The sequence below is a fragment of the Mustela nigripes genome, chromosome 6 (assembly GCF_022355385.1).
Source record: "Mustela nigripes isolate SB6536 chromosome 6, MUSNIG.SB6536, whole genome shotgun sequence".
Lineage (NCBI taxonomy): Eukaryota > Metazoa > Chordata > Mammalia > Carnivora > Mustelidae > Mustela > Mustela nigripes.
The window spans coordinates 65,128,587-65,144,891 of record NC_081562.1 but is presented as its reverse complement, the minus strand read 5'-3'; the positions used below and the strand labels follow the sequence as shown (position 1 = coordinate 65,144,891).

The window sequence follows — 16,305 nt, the reverse complement described above, 5'->3', positions numbered from 1 at the left end:
CATCCCATCCCTTATTTCAAAAAGGAGGATACGGAGTCCCAAGGGGGTTGAATATTGCCTGACAGCTGTTCAACTACGGGGCTAGAAAATGCATTATCTACTTCTGACTCATTATTAATTTTATACCAAGAAGCTGAGCTTCAAATTGAAGTGGGAAATTGTGTCCCTGGGCTAATAATTAATCATAGCTAAAACTTATTTCATATTTACTGGGGGCTAGGTCCTATGTTAAGTACATACAGGCATTCTCACGTGTAGTACTCATGAAAACAAGTTACTAGTATTATTTCTACTTTATAAGTATATAATAGGAGGCACTGTAAAATAAAATTGTTTTCCCAAGGTCACACACTACAACTTGGTAGAACTGAGATCCAAACTCATGAAGTTCTTCTATAGCTCCTGGTCCTAAGGAAAGACACAGCAAGAAGTACCAGAAAGCACTGGCTACGGAGGTCCTACTCCATAAAGCTTAGTGCTCACAACCCTCCCCTCCCTGCCCAGTTCCCTGTCTGTGATAGGAGGGGGATGGTGCCTATCCTCTGACAACTCAGAGTATAAGGGCCTACTTAGCCAGAGCGAGCCATTTTGTTGTTTATGCAGTAAACTTAGATTGAACCTGCCCCTTCCCCCCAAGAAGAAAGCACTTACAAACAGAACTGGTGAAATATGACTGACCAGCCCCTGATAACGGAGCCCACATACAAGGACGTGTCCGGCCAAGTGGAAATGTCCAATCAGTTAAAGCACACATATTACCTCCCTACCCACCAAGGATGAGCCAGGCCAGGTGGAAACGTCCAACCAAGGGAAAGCGCAGGTATTACCCCCCAAGGAGTGTAAGCCCTGCCTATCAGGTGCCAGACAAAGGCGCCAATTCCAGCCAAGGTCATAGGCTGAATTAAATGACTATCATGGGGTGAACTGTAATTCAATTGGCCACCTGTGTGTGGCCAGGCTCAACTGTATGGCCTTTACTCTATAAAAGTTAGTCTGTGAGACTGGGAGGGGTCGCCTCTTTGCAAGAGACGGCCCTGGCCGGTCAGTTTGATTCTCGATGCTTGGCACGAAATAAAGCTTTGCTTGACCTTCGCTTTGTATCAGTCTTGTCCTTTTGTCTATGGACCCTTTCGAGAGTGGACAGGCGTAGAAGGCATGAGCAAGGGCTTTGTAATTTGTCATGCAGGTGTCAGCTATTAGCATGTTAGTCACTCTTTGTTGGAGAGGTGGCAGAAAAGTTGAGGGCTGAGAGCCCAGAAATGCTGCCCGGCAGACAGGTGGTACAATGTGAAAACACCAGGCTGGGTCCTCGGGGAAGGGGATGTGGGAGGAAGACTTCAAGGCAAGCTTCATGTCCCCACAGGGCTTCCCAGCATACTTCCTGCAGACCACAAGCAAGCGTGGGCCAGAGGCAACGTGGAGAACATGCATATTCCTCTTTCTGCCCTTCATGTTTCTCCTCCCGGTCTAGGCAGAGCTAAAAATAGATCTGAAAGCCTGACAATCTTTAACAACTTAGATTCCAAATTTAGCCTCTGTGTCAGGGCAACACTGATCTACTGGACTTAAGATAAAAAGTTGAGATGCTTGGTCCCCTGAAGAAGGCTAATGCATCCAAGAAGAAATTCCCAATAGTGGCCCTCATCACTCTCTCTTTTTTTAAGTTTTTATTTTAAATCCAGTTCATGAACAACGAGTGCCATATCAGTTTCAGGAGTACAATGTAGTGATTCAATACTTCCTTGTTCATTTCTCTTATTCTCATAATTGACTCGTACTTTCTTTAAGCTCTGTTTCCGGTTAAGAGTTGTTCCATGTCAGAGCCCAGCACAGGATCTTAAGGAGACTGGACTGCAAATGGAACCAGGGAACCTTATGGAGTTTAAGGTCGGGGCCTGAGGGTACAAGGGGGATAATTTTCAGGACAGGGGAGACGACTGAACATTCTTGTATTTGACAAAGCAGTCGGGCCTGTTTAATTGCCCTCTGTCAGAAATATTTATGCAGGGAGAGAAAAAACATTCCAATTCCTTCAAGAGAATAAACAAAACCAGGGGTCCTTTCAAGCTTGCTCTCCCTCAGAGTACTTCCCATGCAGGCTGTCTTCTGGCGTCTCCAGAGTTTACTGCAGCCATCACAGCTAAAAAAGGGACTGAGAAAAGGGACCGGTCCCTGAAAACCATACTATTGATTTAAAACAATGCACTCATGCTCAATTCATTAGCAATCACAGCATGAATGACAGAGTTTTGGTAGGGGAGAGAGACTTCACAAAAATATTTTAACAATTAGCAATCTGTGTATATACACGTAACTCTCAAATCTTCAGCAAAGAGGTAAACAGTCTCATCCTCTCACAGAGAATCCAGTTTGGTAGAAACACTGAACAGAAGATAAAAATGCAAATGAAGAGCACCTGAGTGGCTCAGCTGGTTAAGTATCTGACTCTTGATTTTGGTGCAAGTCATGATCCCAGGGTCGTGAGATTCATTTATGGTGGAAAGAATCAGAACAATGATTGCCTCAAGGCAATGGGAAATTACTGGAAAGAGGCATGAGGGGTCTTTTTGGCGTGATGGAAACGTCCCATGTTATTTTGGGGGTAATTACAAGAGTATATAGAATTGTCAAAACCCACATTTGTGCACTTTTTCCACTTTATTCCATTATGACTCAATTTCAAAACACCAACAAACAATGCATAAACATGATGTAAGTTCTGGCGGTGTTGAGGAGGCAAGAAATTCTTCTGTGGAAGAGCAAAAGAAGGGGGAGTCTTCTAACAAGCAGGAAATTTTAAGGAAGAAGGGAAGCTGCAAAAATTGACTTGGATATTCTTAGTAAAAGTAGGAGTGATGTTATCTTCTGGGTGTGTGTATGGACACTAAGGAAGGTAAGAAAGAAAAGAACAAAATATTTGGGAGATACAGCATTCTAAGACCATAAAGGATGACTCTTGACCAGCTTTAACCCCGATCCTATTTTGTTTCACAATGCTCTCTTCAGAGTTTGGTTAGGGTCCCCCTCAACTCAGATTTCTGGTTTTCATCCCCAACACCTGACAGAATGGATGAAGGTCTAGAGCATCCATTCCTAACAGAGGTGAAAATTGCTGCTTGGCGTGGAGGTGTGCAGTGAAAATGAGATTAGATTACATATAAGAAATAAAACTAGAGACACGAAACGCTTTGTGGGCTCCCAAAGCTCAATGCTATTTAACAAATTTTATTCTTGACTATTTATTGGGGCAGGGTGTTTAGGGAAAAGTGCTTAAAAAGGCTCCTAGGGGGTGAGTGGGGGGCTGATAATGAAAAGAGTTGAGAAGTTCTGGTCTAGAGAAAGCAAAATGTAGGCAACGGGGTACATTGAGCTATAGGCAATGGGGTCCATTGAGTTGGGGGCCTTGTCAGGCAAGTAAATGATGGTCAAGGTGTGCAAGAGTCTAAGCTGACATCACATGCATTAGTGAAAGGGGTAAATTAGAGACGGGATTATAAATTATGAATAAAAATTAGAGAGCACAGAGACTGTAACAGTGGTGAAGAGCAGTGTAGGCAGGAAAGAGAGATTCAGAGGGGAATCACACTGGTTATGGAAAGCATGCCAACACGAAGATCTTAGAAAAAGACAACTGAGCCTGGAGAGGAGCTAGGAGGTGACAGGTCATCATCACAACCCCACCAAAGGGTCAGTAGGAAGGACAGATGGGAAAGGGAAGGGTGGGCAGAGTTAAGAGGTTGAGGTCAAAGAGGAACATCAGAACTCAGGTGGTAGAGAAGAAAAAGGAAGAGAAAAAAAAGGTCTGCATAAAAAGCCTGTGGCCTGGCTATGTTCAGGTACCCACCACCCATGTTGGTGGGTACATGAAGCAGAGCAGAACCAGAGGGACCTGCGGGGTCCTGGGATGAAGCTGGCAGAGCAACTGGGTGACTGATTCAAGTTGGGGAGGGGCTGTAATGGGATTGAGACTACAGATAAATAAGGTTGGAGGTATTCTGAATTCCAACAGGTCACCAAGGGGGTAGGGGCAAAGAGTGAGATTTCCCTCCAACAGAAAAGTGCAGAACTTGCCCACCCAAAGCTGACATCCTCATGTGATGGAAAGGATTTCAAAAAGCTATTCTTTACCCAGAGGGCTGGCATGTGGGATTCTCTGAGGTTTCAACTGAAAAGCAGAGAAGAGGAGAACTATATCTTGAATGTATCATCTCCGTTTTAGAAACTAAAAGGTAAGATAGCTAGTGCCAGAGCCACATCCCAAACATTTATTTCAAAGATAATGGTCACCCTTCTTTCCATGTCCTTTTCCTTTTTAGGATTTAATTTCTAAAGGATCAGACTAAAGAATGTATTTTGTTTTTGAAATTCAACTTCTACATAGTTCAATTATTGGACATCCCACTTCATTTTCTCCTGTATTTTGATTATAAATATTTATTGTAACACCCATATAATGCCCATATCCTATCATGTGAATGGAAGGGAATTTTGGCAATGAAGGAGGCATGATGTAATTCTGTAAGAGGTTTATTGTTTCAGTAGCAAACACTAGCAACCATTTTGCCCAAGCAGTCACAAAAATATTTTCCCATGCCCTGAATTTACATACACGATTATATTCTCTTGAGCCATCAGGGACTTCTGCTCTTTGCATCCATAAAAAGTTTATGCCAATCTTGCCTATTTTCTTTTACATTTTAGGTTCCAAGCAAAGCTGACAATAATTAATATAAATTAAAAATGCTGGCATGGAAAGCTGTTCCTTATCAATCTGTCACATGGCAAATATGCCACACAGAATCATAACAGATTAGTGTCAATTGACCATTTCAATAGTGAAATGGTCATGGAAGAGGTCAAATATATTTGGATAACATTCACTGAAGTCTATTGCTATGAACAGGTCTAAAGCTGTATGTCATATAATTCAAGAATTCAAATGAAATTTGTCTTCAGTGCTGTGAGATTTCTGGGATGTTCTGACAGAATCACATTTTATTTAGAGCTTCTGGTCTGGACAAAGTCTTACATTTCTCTCAAAGTCAGGGTCATTTATAAAGGTCTGTGCTGTCCAATACAGCAGCCACTAACCACATGTGGCTATTGAACCCTGAAATGTGACTAGTCTGAGAGAGGCTGTAAGTATAAAACATACACTGGATTTTAAGGAAGGATTACTTATTTTAAAAAGTGCACACTAGCTCAGTAATAATTTTACATTCAATTTTAAAATTAGTTTTTAATATTAGCCACATGCTAAAATGATAATATTTTAGATATACTGAGGTTTAATAAAATCCACTATTAAAATTCCACCATTTTTATGTCCCGAGACAGGGCTACCTGAAAATTTTAAGTCACAGATCCTGGCTCTCAGGACATTTCCGTGGCGTGGTGCTACTCCAGACTGTACCCCAGTTTTGAGGTGAGCCACAAGGAGGCAGTCAAGTGTGGTCAGACAGGTCTAGGTTCAATTCCCTGGCCTCCTCTTTCTTCACTAAGGGATCTTGGCACATTACTTCCCCAAGCCTTCGTTCCATCATTTATAAAATAGGAATAATGATAGCACCCTGCTCTCAAGGATGATCAAATCTAACACTTGTGTCTAAAAAGATGCTCAGGTTCTTAACTTCTAGATTACAAAAAAGGGGCACAATTTTAAAAACTAGCTGCCTAATAAGAAACAGGGTAAAAATCTTAAACAGTAAAATGGATCAGATTAACCACAATTTAAAATATCCTTTTTTGGGGGGGGGTGTCTTTGACCCATTGGTACTTAAGAGCAGACATATATTAAGGAAATGGGAAATGAAATTCAGATTTAACTAAATGTGGATTAGCTCTATTTTCTGGGTCACCTCTCTCTGCTACTGAGGGTCATAATGTAAACAAGCATTATTGTTTCCTTAAAGACAAAACAAAACAAAACAAAACAAACCCCAAATGGGCCTTTCTCCCTAAAGGCATTAAAGAGCTAAATATTAAGTAATTTTTGGGTTGGAGAGCTATTTGGGCAGCATGGGTAAAGGAAATGAATGAAATAGGAGTCTGAGGGCAGGGGTTCAGTCCTGGGTCTGCCAGAGCCTAGGCCAATGGCACATGAGGTCTCTGAGCCTTGGTTCTGTCAAGTGGGGATGTGGATGATCAGACCCTTCATGATAGATTAAAGATTAAATTAAGTAATGCATATGAAAACAGTTATCTGTAAACTGTAAAGTATTATGTAAATGTTAGCTATTATCAGGATTTTATTTCCTGGATTGTAAGAATAATCTCCACGAATATGGCCACTCCACTCTCTGATGTGAATCAAAAAAGCAAAAGGCAAACCACAGTGGCTTTGTACAAGGCATTTCTACTTTTCAGGACCCCCCCTTCCCTCTTCTTCCCGTTCTACTTTAAAGAGTTACTAGGAGGGCCTCATTAACAACAACAACAAAAGGCACTCAGAAAAGTAGTCTTACGCAAATGTAAAGCATTGTTGTTGGTCTGGATAATCATCAAGAGTTGATTTTGACAAAACCTCTGACAAAGAGACAAAAGATCCTATGTTCAGTATTCAGGAGTCCCTCCTACTGTGAAAAACAGCCATTACCATGGTCCAAAAAACAATTCCTCATCATTGTAACTCACATGTACTTATTCATGATAATAGTTAATGGCGATAATATGTGATTGAAAAAGGAAGGTTAGAGTGTGTCTCTCTTGTTCAGGTCTTGGCAAGATGAAATTTTAGGACCATTGACTGCCGTTGTTAAGTAGAGCTGGATTCAGCACAATATGATCATCATCACTGCAGGACATCATCCCTAACAAGAACTGCCATTAAAGCTCATATTTGGGGATACGGTCTTTAAAATCAGTACTGTGTCATCCAGGTATCCCCAAAACACTGAAAGGACTTTATCCAGCCATGAAATTATTTGGGCTGTAATGTAGGACACAGAGGCAGCACTTGGGTGGCTCAGTTGTTGGAAGTCTGCCTTAGGCTCAGGACCTGATCCTGAGGTCCTGGGATTGAGCTCTGGAGCAGGTTTCCTGCTCGGCGAGAGACCTGCTTCTCCCTCTCCCACTCTCCCTCACTGTGTCTCTCTCTGTCAAATAAATAAATAAAATCTTAAAAAAATAAAAAATAAAAAGGTAGGACATAAACAGATGCCAACAATGACTTTAAGAAATGAGTCCTTGGATCTTCACATAAAGAAGTAGTAAGAGCTCATAAAAATAGCTGAGTAAAATAAAAGCACCCTATTAACCTCCAACTATTACCTGCAATAACTAGAACTCATTTTCAACACATTGCTTGATTGGTTATTATTTTTAATAGGAGCTGACTAGTACTGAAATGGCTTTTCTGTCACAGTGTGTCCCACTGTGTGTCATTCTTAGTTGTTTTTCAGCATTCTCAATGTGTATCAAGTTGTTAAAAAAAATTATCTAATTTGAAAAAATACATTTATTTGTTTTTTGCTGATTTATACTATTCCTTTCATTTGAATTGTACTTTCCCTGCATTTACTTATTTTTGTAAAGTATTCCTCGATTTTGTGCTCCGGTACCTGGACAAAGCCATTCCTGAACAGAAAACTACAGGATGGCACCTATCACATCATACCATATTAGACTGTTCTATGATTAACCCAATCCAGCGCTTCTGCCCAAACGGGATTACATAAAAACACACGTTAACACACACATTAGAAAAAAGAACCAGGATCTATCTGTATATGTCAAATTCAAGGAGTAAACAGAAGGTGTAGCAGTTGCATCATATGGAGTTACTGAGGCAAGGAAGACAATCCCCTTAGGGAGAGGTAAAGAGAACAAAGCAAACCATTCACTTTAAAAGTACCAGACTAGAGCTCTAGAACTTCAGAGACTCAGAAACCAATTCAGTAAATGTGGAGACTTTTTTTTTTTTTTTTAAAGATTTACTTATTTATTTTAGTGGGAGAGAGAGAGATAGAGAACAAGGGAGAAGGGGCAGAGGGAGAGAGAGAGGAGAAATCGCAAGCAGACTCCACGCCGAGCACAAAGCCTGACCGCATGGCCCAATCTCACCACCCCGAGATCATGACCTGAGCTGAAGCCATGAGTCAGACGCTCAACCAACTGAGCCACCCAGGCACTCCCAGTGTGGAGAATGTCGGCATCCCAACAAGCAGAGATAAATATATCACCACACTCTCATTCCGAACATCTTCACCCGATTTCCAGTTCTGATGTTCTCAACCTGTTTTCTTAAGTTGAGAAGTTAAATTTCAAAACTGCCACCATTTCATTATTGTCAAAACTACACCATCACCAAGATGCCTAGACTTTGTATTAATGAAAGTACAAGATGCAAAAGCACCCCTGTTTTAGTCTTCAGTGATACTAACTGTACTATCAACCTTTCACAGGGCAGGGGGTGAAAAGCCATTATTAAGTGGAGGCAGGCCTTGTTCCGCTCCTAACCGCTAGTTCACGCTGAACACGAGTCGTGCTTCTGTTACCTGGCTGCAGCTTTAGAGCACACTGCTTTTTCTAGACGAGTGCTTTGCCCAAAGTACATTCATGGAACACTTGGGAAATGCCTTACCCTCACCCCAAAACTCACTTTGGGAAATGTCGTATTCCACATTGCCTTTTTGATGATTCACAGGGCATTCAGCATATTAACAGTTCTTGCAAGAGGGGGAGTCCTCTTGGTCTAACTCAGCGCTTCCTAAGTTTAACTAACCATGTAACCCTTCCCTATTTCCACCCCTCTACCGACAACCTATGGACATCTCCCAGTGTGTCTCCCTGGAAGTGTTAGCTCTTTTGGACTGAGAAGGGATAGAATTATTTCAGATGAACATGACCTCCTCTCAAAGCTTGAAACCCCTAATTATTCCACTCTGGGAAGAGGGGACAGGAGCGCAACCAAATGAGTGTTAAGAAGGAAAGGATTTAATGAAATTATGAGCTGCCAGAAGAAAAGTACATGTTCTACTTACTTAAGGAGATTCCCAAGATTGAAAAGAGCCCGGTTGTGCTGCGGATTTAGCTGGAGAGCCCTCTGATAGTACATCTTTGCCTCTGCCGTGTCTCTCGTCAGTGTTCCAAGGTTGTTCAGGGCACTTGCGTGGCGAGGATACAACCTGAAAAATTAGAAATATTCAGCCATCATTGTTTGGAACTTCTAAGCTGGGCATGATGTGCTTGTTCTCCCTCTTCCCCCACCTCAGGAATGCCACAACCAAAATGAATACTGGATTCTTCCTTTATTTTAATGGTTTGTCCATGTGAAATCTTAATGGTCAACTATGTGTACAGCTGCAGGCATATAAATATGGAAGCAGATATCTCACACTTTGTGGTCTAAGTAAATAACTCCTAAATGGTACTAAAATAAACAGTATGCAAATCTATCAGGGTTAAATAAATTTTAACCCTTTGGAGCCTATAATTATTTTAATTTGCTTTGACAGAAAATTCTCATTGCCTCATTGCTTCTGAGTTTCTGGACTGGTGGGACCACCAAACAGAGGCTTGTACAGTGCCCACTATATACACAAGACGCGGGGGAGCTCCCTGGATGAGGGAATCTTTTTTTTTTTTTTTTTTTTAAAGATTTTATTTATTTATTTGGCAGACAGATCACAAGCAGGCAGAGAGGCAGGCAGAGAGAGAGAGAGAGGAGGAAGCAGGCTCCCTGCCGAGCAGAGAGCCCGATGCGGGACTCGATCCCAGGCTCCTGGGATCACAACCTGAGCCAAAGGCAGTGGCTTTAACCCACTGAGCCACCCAGGCGCCCCTGGATGAGGGAATCTTCATGAACATATTTGGGCTGGAAGATCCATAAGACCACCATTATTGAGAAAGGATAATATACAATGTCTTCCCATACAAATAAACTTTATCCCTAAAATGGCTTTCCATCTTGGTTCTCTTTTTCCATTTTATCTCCTTTCCCTCCTCCTCCTGTAATTTGGTACCCACTGGCCAGATACAGTTCTCAGAAAGAAAATCCTGACAAACACTTTTTAAAAAAATTAAATAATGCACAACGAAGTGAAAATTGCATTTCCAATGCTCAAAAGCAAATGTAAAAGAGGTTCAGGGATACATCAGAAAACCAAATTTATGCTGATTAAGGAAGGAAGAGAATCAATTTACTTCCTTAACTCAAAACCATCAAGAAGCCAAATCTGCACAGCTACACAGTTTAGTTGTTTCTGCTATATTTAGAGCAGAATATTTAGCAGACTAAGAGGTTCACTCCATCCCTGTCACCCGGAGTGCTCTGAATAAGCCCATGGAACTGGTTCTTAATGTAGAAAAGTGAAGATAATGCCCAAGAAATAAAAATAGGATGTGTATGTGTCAGGTCTCTTGACAACCAAATGACATGCTTGCCTCCTCCCACTCTGTTCCACACCTTCTAGGATCAATTATATTTGCGGACAGAAGGGGGTCCTACTAAAAGACTAACAAGACAAGTCTTATGGTTTTTTTTTAAATCTTTACTTAATCCAAAGTTTCCTAAGTTTATTTGACTGTGTAATCCTCCCTTCCCTACTCCCTTTTAGAGCAGCAATGAACACCATGAACATCCCTCAGAACTAGTATTTTCAGGAAGACATGCCGGGTGATGCTCCTCACGACTGACAAGGGATAGAATCTATTCAGAGGCATGTTATGTCCTTCCAAAACTTGAAAGCCCTAATTACTCTCAATGGCTGTAGAGACTTGCAGAGAGAGAAATTACGACAGGAAGCTGGGAAAAAGGAAACACAACACACTGGGCCAACACATGGCACTGCTATTTGCTTCTCTCAGGTCCCCTTCACTCAGGCAAAGACAACCTGTGGTCCCATGGTAACCCCATCACCCCCAGCCTCACAGTCCTGAGGGAAGCAAGTCATTAGCTCTCTGAGATGTCACTAAGGGATGTCAGAGCTATGATTTTGGAAGTGGTTACAGAAAACCTATCACAGTCAGGACTCAAATTTTCCAAAAAAACTTTTTTTTTTTTTTTTCTTTTTGGCAGGGGGAGATGTTGAGCAAAGCTCTCTGACCTCCCAAAGATTTAAGCGATGTCCAATGAACATAGTGAGAGGAATTCTTGATTTCCTGTTGACCAGCTATAACAGGAAGCTTCCCCAGACATCTGCCTTCTTAAAACTTGATCTTTTCCTTACTTCTCTAGGCTTGGGAGCCCTTGAAATCAATGTCTGAAGTGAAAGCACTACCAATGGGAATGGGAAAGGGCAGTCTAAATTCAGTAAGATCTTCCACCACGGACTCATCTGCCTCTTGTGGCGCCCATCCACACTGTCAAGCAACTGCCCTCAGCACTGGCTCTCCCCACACCTTGTCAAACTTGATACTCATTCATGATCCCACTGTCACTTAAATAAAAAGTCATGGGCTTTCACATTTCACGGAGTCCAAAAATGTTTCTCTCTCTCTCTGTTTTTTTCCAATCATAAACTGAATATAAGTCCACACCAAGCTCTTAAACCCAGAAATAAGCAGTGAGAAAGGAAGCAACGAGAAACAGACATAGCACTATGAGGAAAAGGGCCCTGAGAACGACTTGTGCTCCAAAAACTTGTCTGCCAGCCACAGTCAGAGGAGGGGCTCTATGTTCACAGAATCCTGACCCAGGAAGGAAGGGGATTGCTGGCCTCTGGCATGGTTTACTGAATCTACTGCCACTCAGGGCCCTCCACCTGAAAACGGTGTGGCATCATGTATTCCCAGTAAGAGTAAGGGTCTGCTAGCAATATCCTCTCTCCCTGGGGATCTGATTCGGTTTAGCTACTCAGAAGCAGGCACTGCATTATTTATAAAACAAAGCTGCATTTCATCAACAGGATTCTTCAATAACTAGGTCAGGAAAAAAAATACTACATTTTATTTTCAGTTTTAGATAGATGCAGATGTTCTCTTAAAACACATATTCTTCTCTTGTTTACTAAAGACCTAGACAAGGACAAGGTTATTCTGTGCGTTTACTTTTTAAACGAACTTGTGTTTGAATTAGTTCGGGTCCAAGTCAATACTGAGGTCTCCAGAAGGGGATTTTTCTATGGGAAAAATGAACAATTTAAGAGATGTTTATGTTGCTACTTCCCTTGTCAGAATAAATTAAGCCCTTCTTGACTTTGACTTCTACAGGTATATTTTATAAATAAATATATTCTCCTAATTCTCTAAATTTATTCCTTTCCCTATCTAAAAAAGTCTCAACAAAAACCTCTCTCAACTAGAATGGAGTGGTGATTTTCAGACCTGTTTTTTTCTTAAAACGAGTGTGAAGAGCCATGGGATTTTCTTTCTCCCACTCTTACTCAACATCTGTGTTGTTTATGGGGGCTCTCTTGCTATTTATTATTATTATTTTTTGGTGCCTTAAATTTTTAAAATTTACTATACAAAAATATGTTGTATTGTCAAGCAGCTCCAGGGTATAAGGAAGTTCATTTTTTCTCTTTAAAAATGAAATTTTGGGGGGCACCTGGGTGGCTCAGTGGGTTAAAGCCTCTGCCTTCGGCTCGGGTCATGATCCCAGGGTCCTGGGATTGAGCACCACGTTGGGCTTTCGGCTCAGCAGGGAGCCTGCTTCCTCCTCTCTCTGCCTGCCTCTCTGCCTACTTGTGATCTCTGTCTGTCAAATAAATAAACAAAATCTTAAAAAAAAAAATGAAATTTTGTGGATAGCTCAGTCATTTAAGTATAGATTACTGATTTCTGTTCAGGTGATCTCAGGGTCATGAGATGGAGCCCTGCACTGGGCTTCCCACTGGGTGTGGAGCCTGCTTAAGATTCTCTCTCTCCCTCTCTCTGTCCCTCCCCCACCCCAAAACAGAATAAAATAAAAATGAAATCTAAATACAGAGATACAGTTCTATGGACTGAAGATAATTTTTTTAAGTATTAGATAATTTGTATTCTTGATAGTACATGTCCATTTGAGCATTTAAGGGGTTCTTAATTTTTATCTAGTAACATTTCCTTATGCAGAATTGATAAATTATGTAGTTAAGGATATTATTGTTATTCCCTCCATTCCATTACTTTAGCTCTGAGAATCAACATCAACAACATATTAATAGATCATCCCTGGGGGCAGGAACAAAAGAAAATGGGTCCAAAGGATATATTAATGATACTTCACATTTTTTCTTCCACTATCTCATTTAACACTCTTAATAGTTTCTTTAAAGATGTTATTTATTTGCCAGAGAGAGAGAGAGAGAGAGAGAGCGCGCGCGCGCGCGCGCGAGAGCGGGAGGGTGGGGGAGGGGAACAGCAGGCAGAGCAGCCAGAGGGAGCAGCATGCTCCCTCCTGAGAAAGGAGACTGATGTGGGACTCTATCCCAGGGCCCTGGGATCATGACCTGAACTGAAGACAGCCATCTAACTGACTGAGCCACCCAGGCACCTTAACCCTCCTAATTCTCTAAATAGAATTATTGTACTGTGTTATAGCTAAGGAAAGAAGTTGAGTAGATAATAGATTATTTATTATTATTTTTTTAAATCTCAGAAGGAGTGGTTCCTATAAAGACAGTTAAGACAGTTGGCTCCTGTAAATCTATTTATTTTCCCCCCAAAAATCACAAGTCATTCCACCTTCAGCAAATAAATAAATTGCTACAAATTAGAGCTTCTATTTAGAATAATTTCTCTTTTTTTTACTTTGGCCAATCCATTTGACTATGATCTTATAAGAACCACCTCTCAGGGCCAGAAGTAGAATGAACTCAATCCTCAGGACACTTGGCTTCTAAGATTCTTATGCACTGGAAAAATGTTACCTGCCATACAAAATAACCATGGTATCTCTGAAAACCACAGTATTTGGAAAAGCTTTGTAGAACCTGCAACACTCAGTAAGTGTACTGGATGCATGTATGCTCTACTGTTCTTAAGCTTTAACCTCAAGATCAACCTGAAGACTCAGAGACGTAAGATGGATGTGACTAAAGTGCGGTTTTACATTTTTTTTTTCAGTCATTTACTTTGAACTGTGTACAGTTTGTTCAAAGTTAAGGATGCTCTTAATTTTTCAATATTTGAGTCCCTTATAAAGCATTTCCTTGTGCAAGTAATACTGTATCATGAGCTCTAGTTTGTAATTTCCCTTCAGAATATACACACCCTGATTTATTTGTCTGATTTTCATTCCATGGATTAATTTATTTAAGGTTAACTATGCTAAGGTCAGATGTTTATTTTCTATTTCCTGTTGAGGAAAAAAAAATCGCAAAGAAAAAACATGGCTGGGAAAAAAATTCCACCATAAAATATGAGTTTCACTGGATCAAAAACAAAACAAAACAAAACAAAACAAACCACCCAAAGTGAACTTTATTTCAGGAGTCAGCAGCATATTTTCAACCAGATAAGTCTCTGGCCTTTTTCAAGTGCCTGGTTTCCTCCTATTATAAGATTTGAGCCATTGTGTCACTAAAATGTAGCGGGTTGACACTTACTGGTCTGTTTTACTTGTTTGAAATTGCCATTAACAACCCGCAAATAAGTCTTGCCACTTCTCTTTTTGCATTATACTCCTTCCCACCCATTTCAGATAGCTTTGGGAAAAACTTTACATGCCATTTTGGGAAATGGGATGTGCTCTCCCAAGAGGGCCAACTCAATTATCTGACCTCCCACAATGCCTGACCTCTCCCAGGGATCCAGAAGGACTCCACCCAATTGAGTTTCCAAGAGAATTTAGAGTAAAACCTCTGATGCCCTCAGGAAATGAGTCATTTTAAGTAGCTGAGTTTTCCTGATTCCTGACAACTTAACACTAAAGGTTGGGAAATGTATTGAATTAAATACTTCTTTGCTCTCTTTAATAAAAAATAGTGAATATAATTAAACCCTTCTCAGAGGCCTGAGGTAACTTTCTAGCTATATGATTCTGAGTTTATGTCTGCCCTTTAGTTGCTTTCTCTGTAACAATAAGGTCAATAACATATTGACCTTCTGTGTGAACAAATGAGATGATGGGTATAAACATACCCGCCATCATACTTGTTCTACTACAAACTGTCTTGGGGTGAGCTGAAGGACCTCTGGGTGTTCTTTTTTGGCTCCTCTACAGCCCTAATGAACCTGGCAGGCTGAAACTGCCAGGTCTCCTTCTCTCATATGGATTTCTCATCCCCCCCCCCCCCACCAAATCATTCTCTTCACTGCTGTCAATGGCCTTCAACTTGCTCCCATCAGTCAAAATAACATCCATTATTTCTTCATCTCTAACCTAGTGAACACTCAAGTCATCTTGTATCCATCTGTCTCTCCTCTGCTGTGAGTTCTCAGATGTGAAGGACATGTGACTCTCTCCACTTTAAGAATATAGGAATGTTTTCTGTGGAACCCTCATTCCAAAGCCTGTCAGTCCTTCAACATCTAAAGCAAACGATCCTCACAGGTACCAGAGCAATTTCCTCCAAACCTTTCTGATCTGCTCAACACCAAATGGAATTCCAGACACGTGCAATTTTAAAAGGTATAATCAAGGCTGTAAGAAGATTCAAAGTCCTGTGTGACAGATCAAGGTGTGCACAGAACCTTTACTGTAATAACACTTCGTAGCATGAATAGTACTTGGGTTGTTGCATTGACTTAGAAAAAGATATCAGAGGACGGGAAAAGTATGTCCATATTCCCAATCATACCTGCCCACGAAGATCATAAGGGATGGGGAGAGAAGAGGGCACATATCCTGAACATCCACCTTAGGAATTTGTGGTCACCACAAGCAGGAAGTAGGGGTGTTTAACATCCTGTGATGGTGAAGGAGCAGGAGGCTGGCTGAGGACAAAGCAAAAGCTGGCACCTTGCACCCCCCCTTCACCCGCTCCCCTCCATATGTGTAGCATTCCTTAGGCACCCCTGACTGCCATAAAACAATAAATAGTTAACTTGCTGAGATCACAATCCTGCAAGACAGGAGTCTCCCCTGGTTTGCAAATGTCCTTGAGATTACAACAAAGAAGTTACCTTATCGATAGCCCTAATGTCACCCTCTCCTCCATAAAGAATGGAAGGAGGCGGAGGTAGAAGGAAAAGTAAATAAAGTTAAATTTCTTCTAAACCTAATTCTCATTAACAAGGATGCTTGATAGCAGGAATGTAACATTCCACCAGGAGACTCCCAATTGTCTTTACTTGATAGTAACCAGACCTTCAATATCCTGATAGTGCTTTTTTCGCATGCGTGGGCTAACCGGCCAGTTCTGCTTCTGTAAGATTGCTTTGTCTGCTTTTGCGTGGGGTCCCCTGACCCAATTCACTGACGCCAAGTATGCCTGTTCA

General features: G+C 41.2%; 1 protein-coding gene across 2 annotated transcripts in view; it reads right to left on the bottom strand.

The window, feature by feature from the left end:
• Positions 1-16,305, bottom strand: part of TMTC1 (transmembrane O-mannosyltransferase targeting cadherins 1) — a 266,298-nt gene that overhangs the window by 41,876 nt on the left and 208,117 nt on the right. For both annotated transcript variants that reach the window (XM_059402726.1, XM_059402727.1), the window contains one exon: positions 8,982-9,125. In XM_059402726.1, coding sequence (XP_059258709.1) covers positions 8,982-9,125 — 144 coding nt within the window. The remainder of the gene's footprint in view (positions 1-8,981; positions 9,126-16,305) is intronic.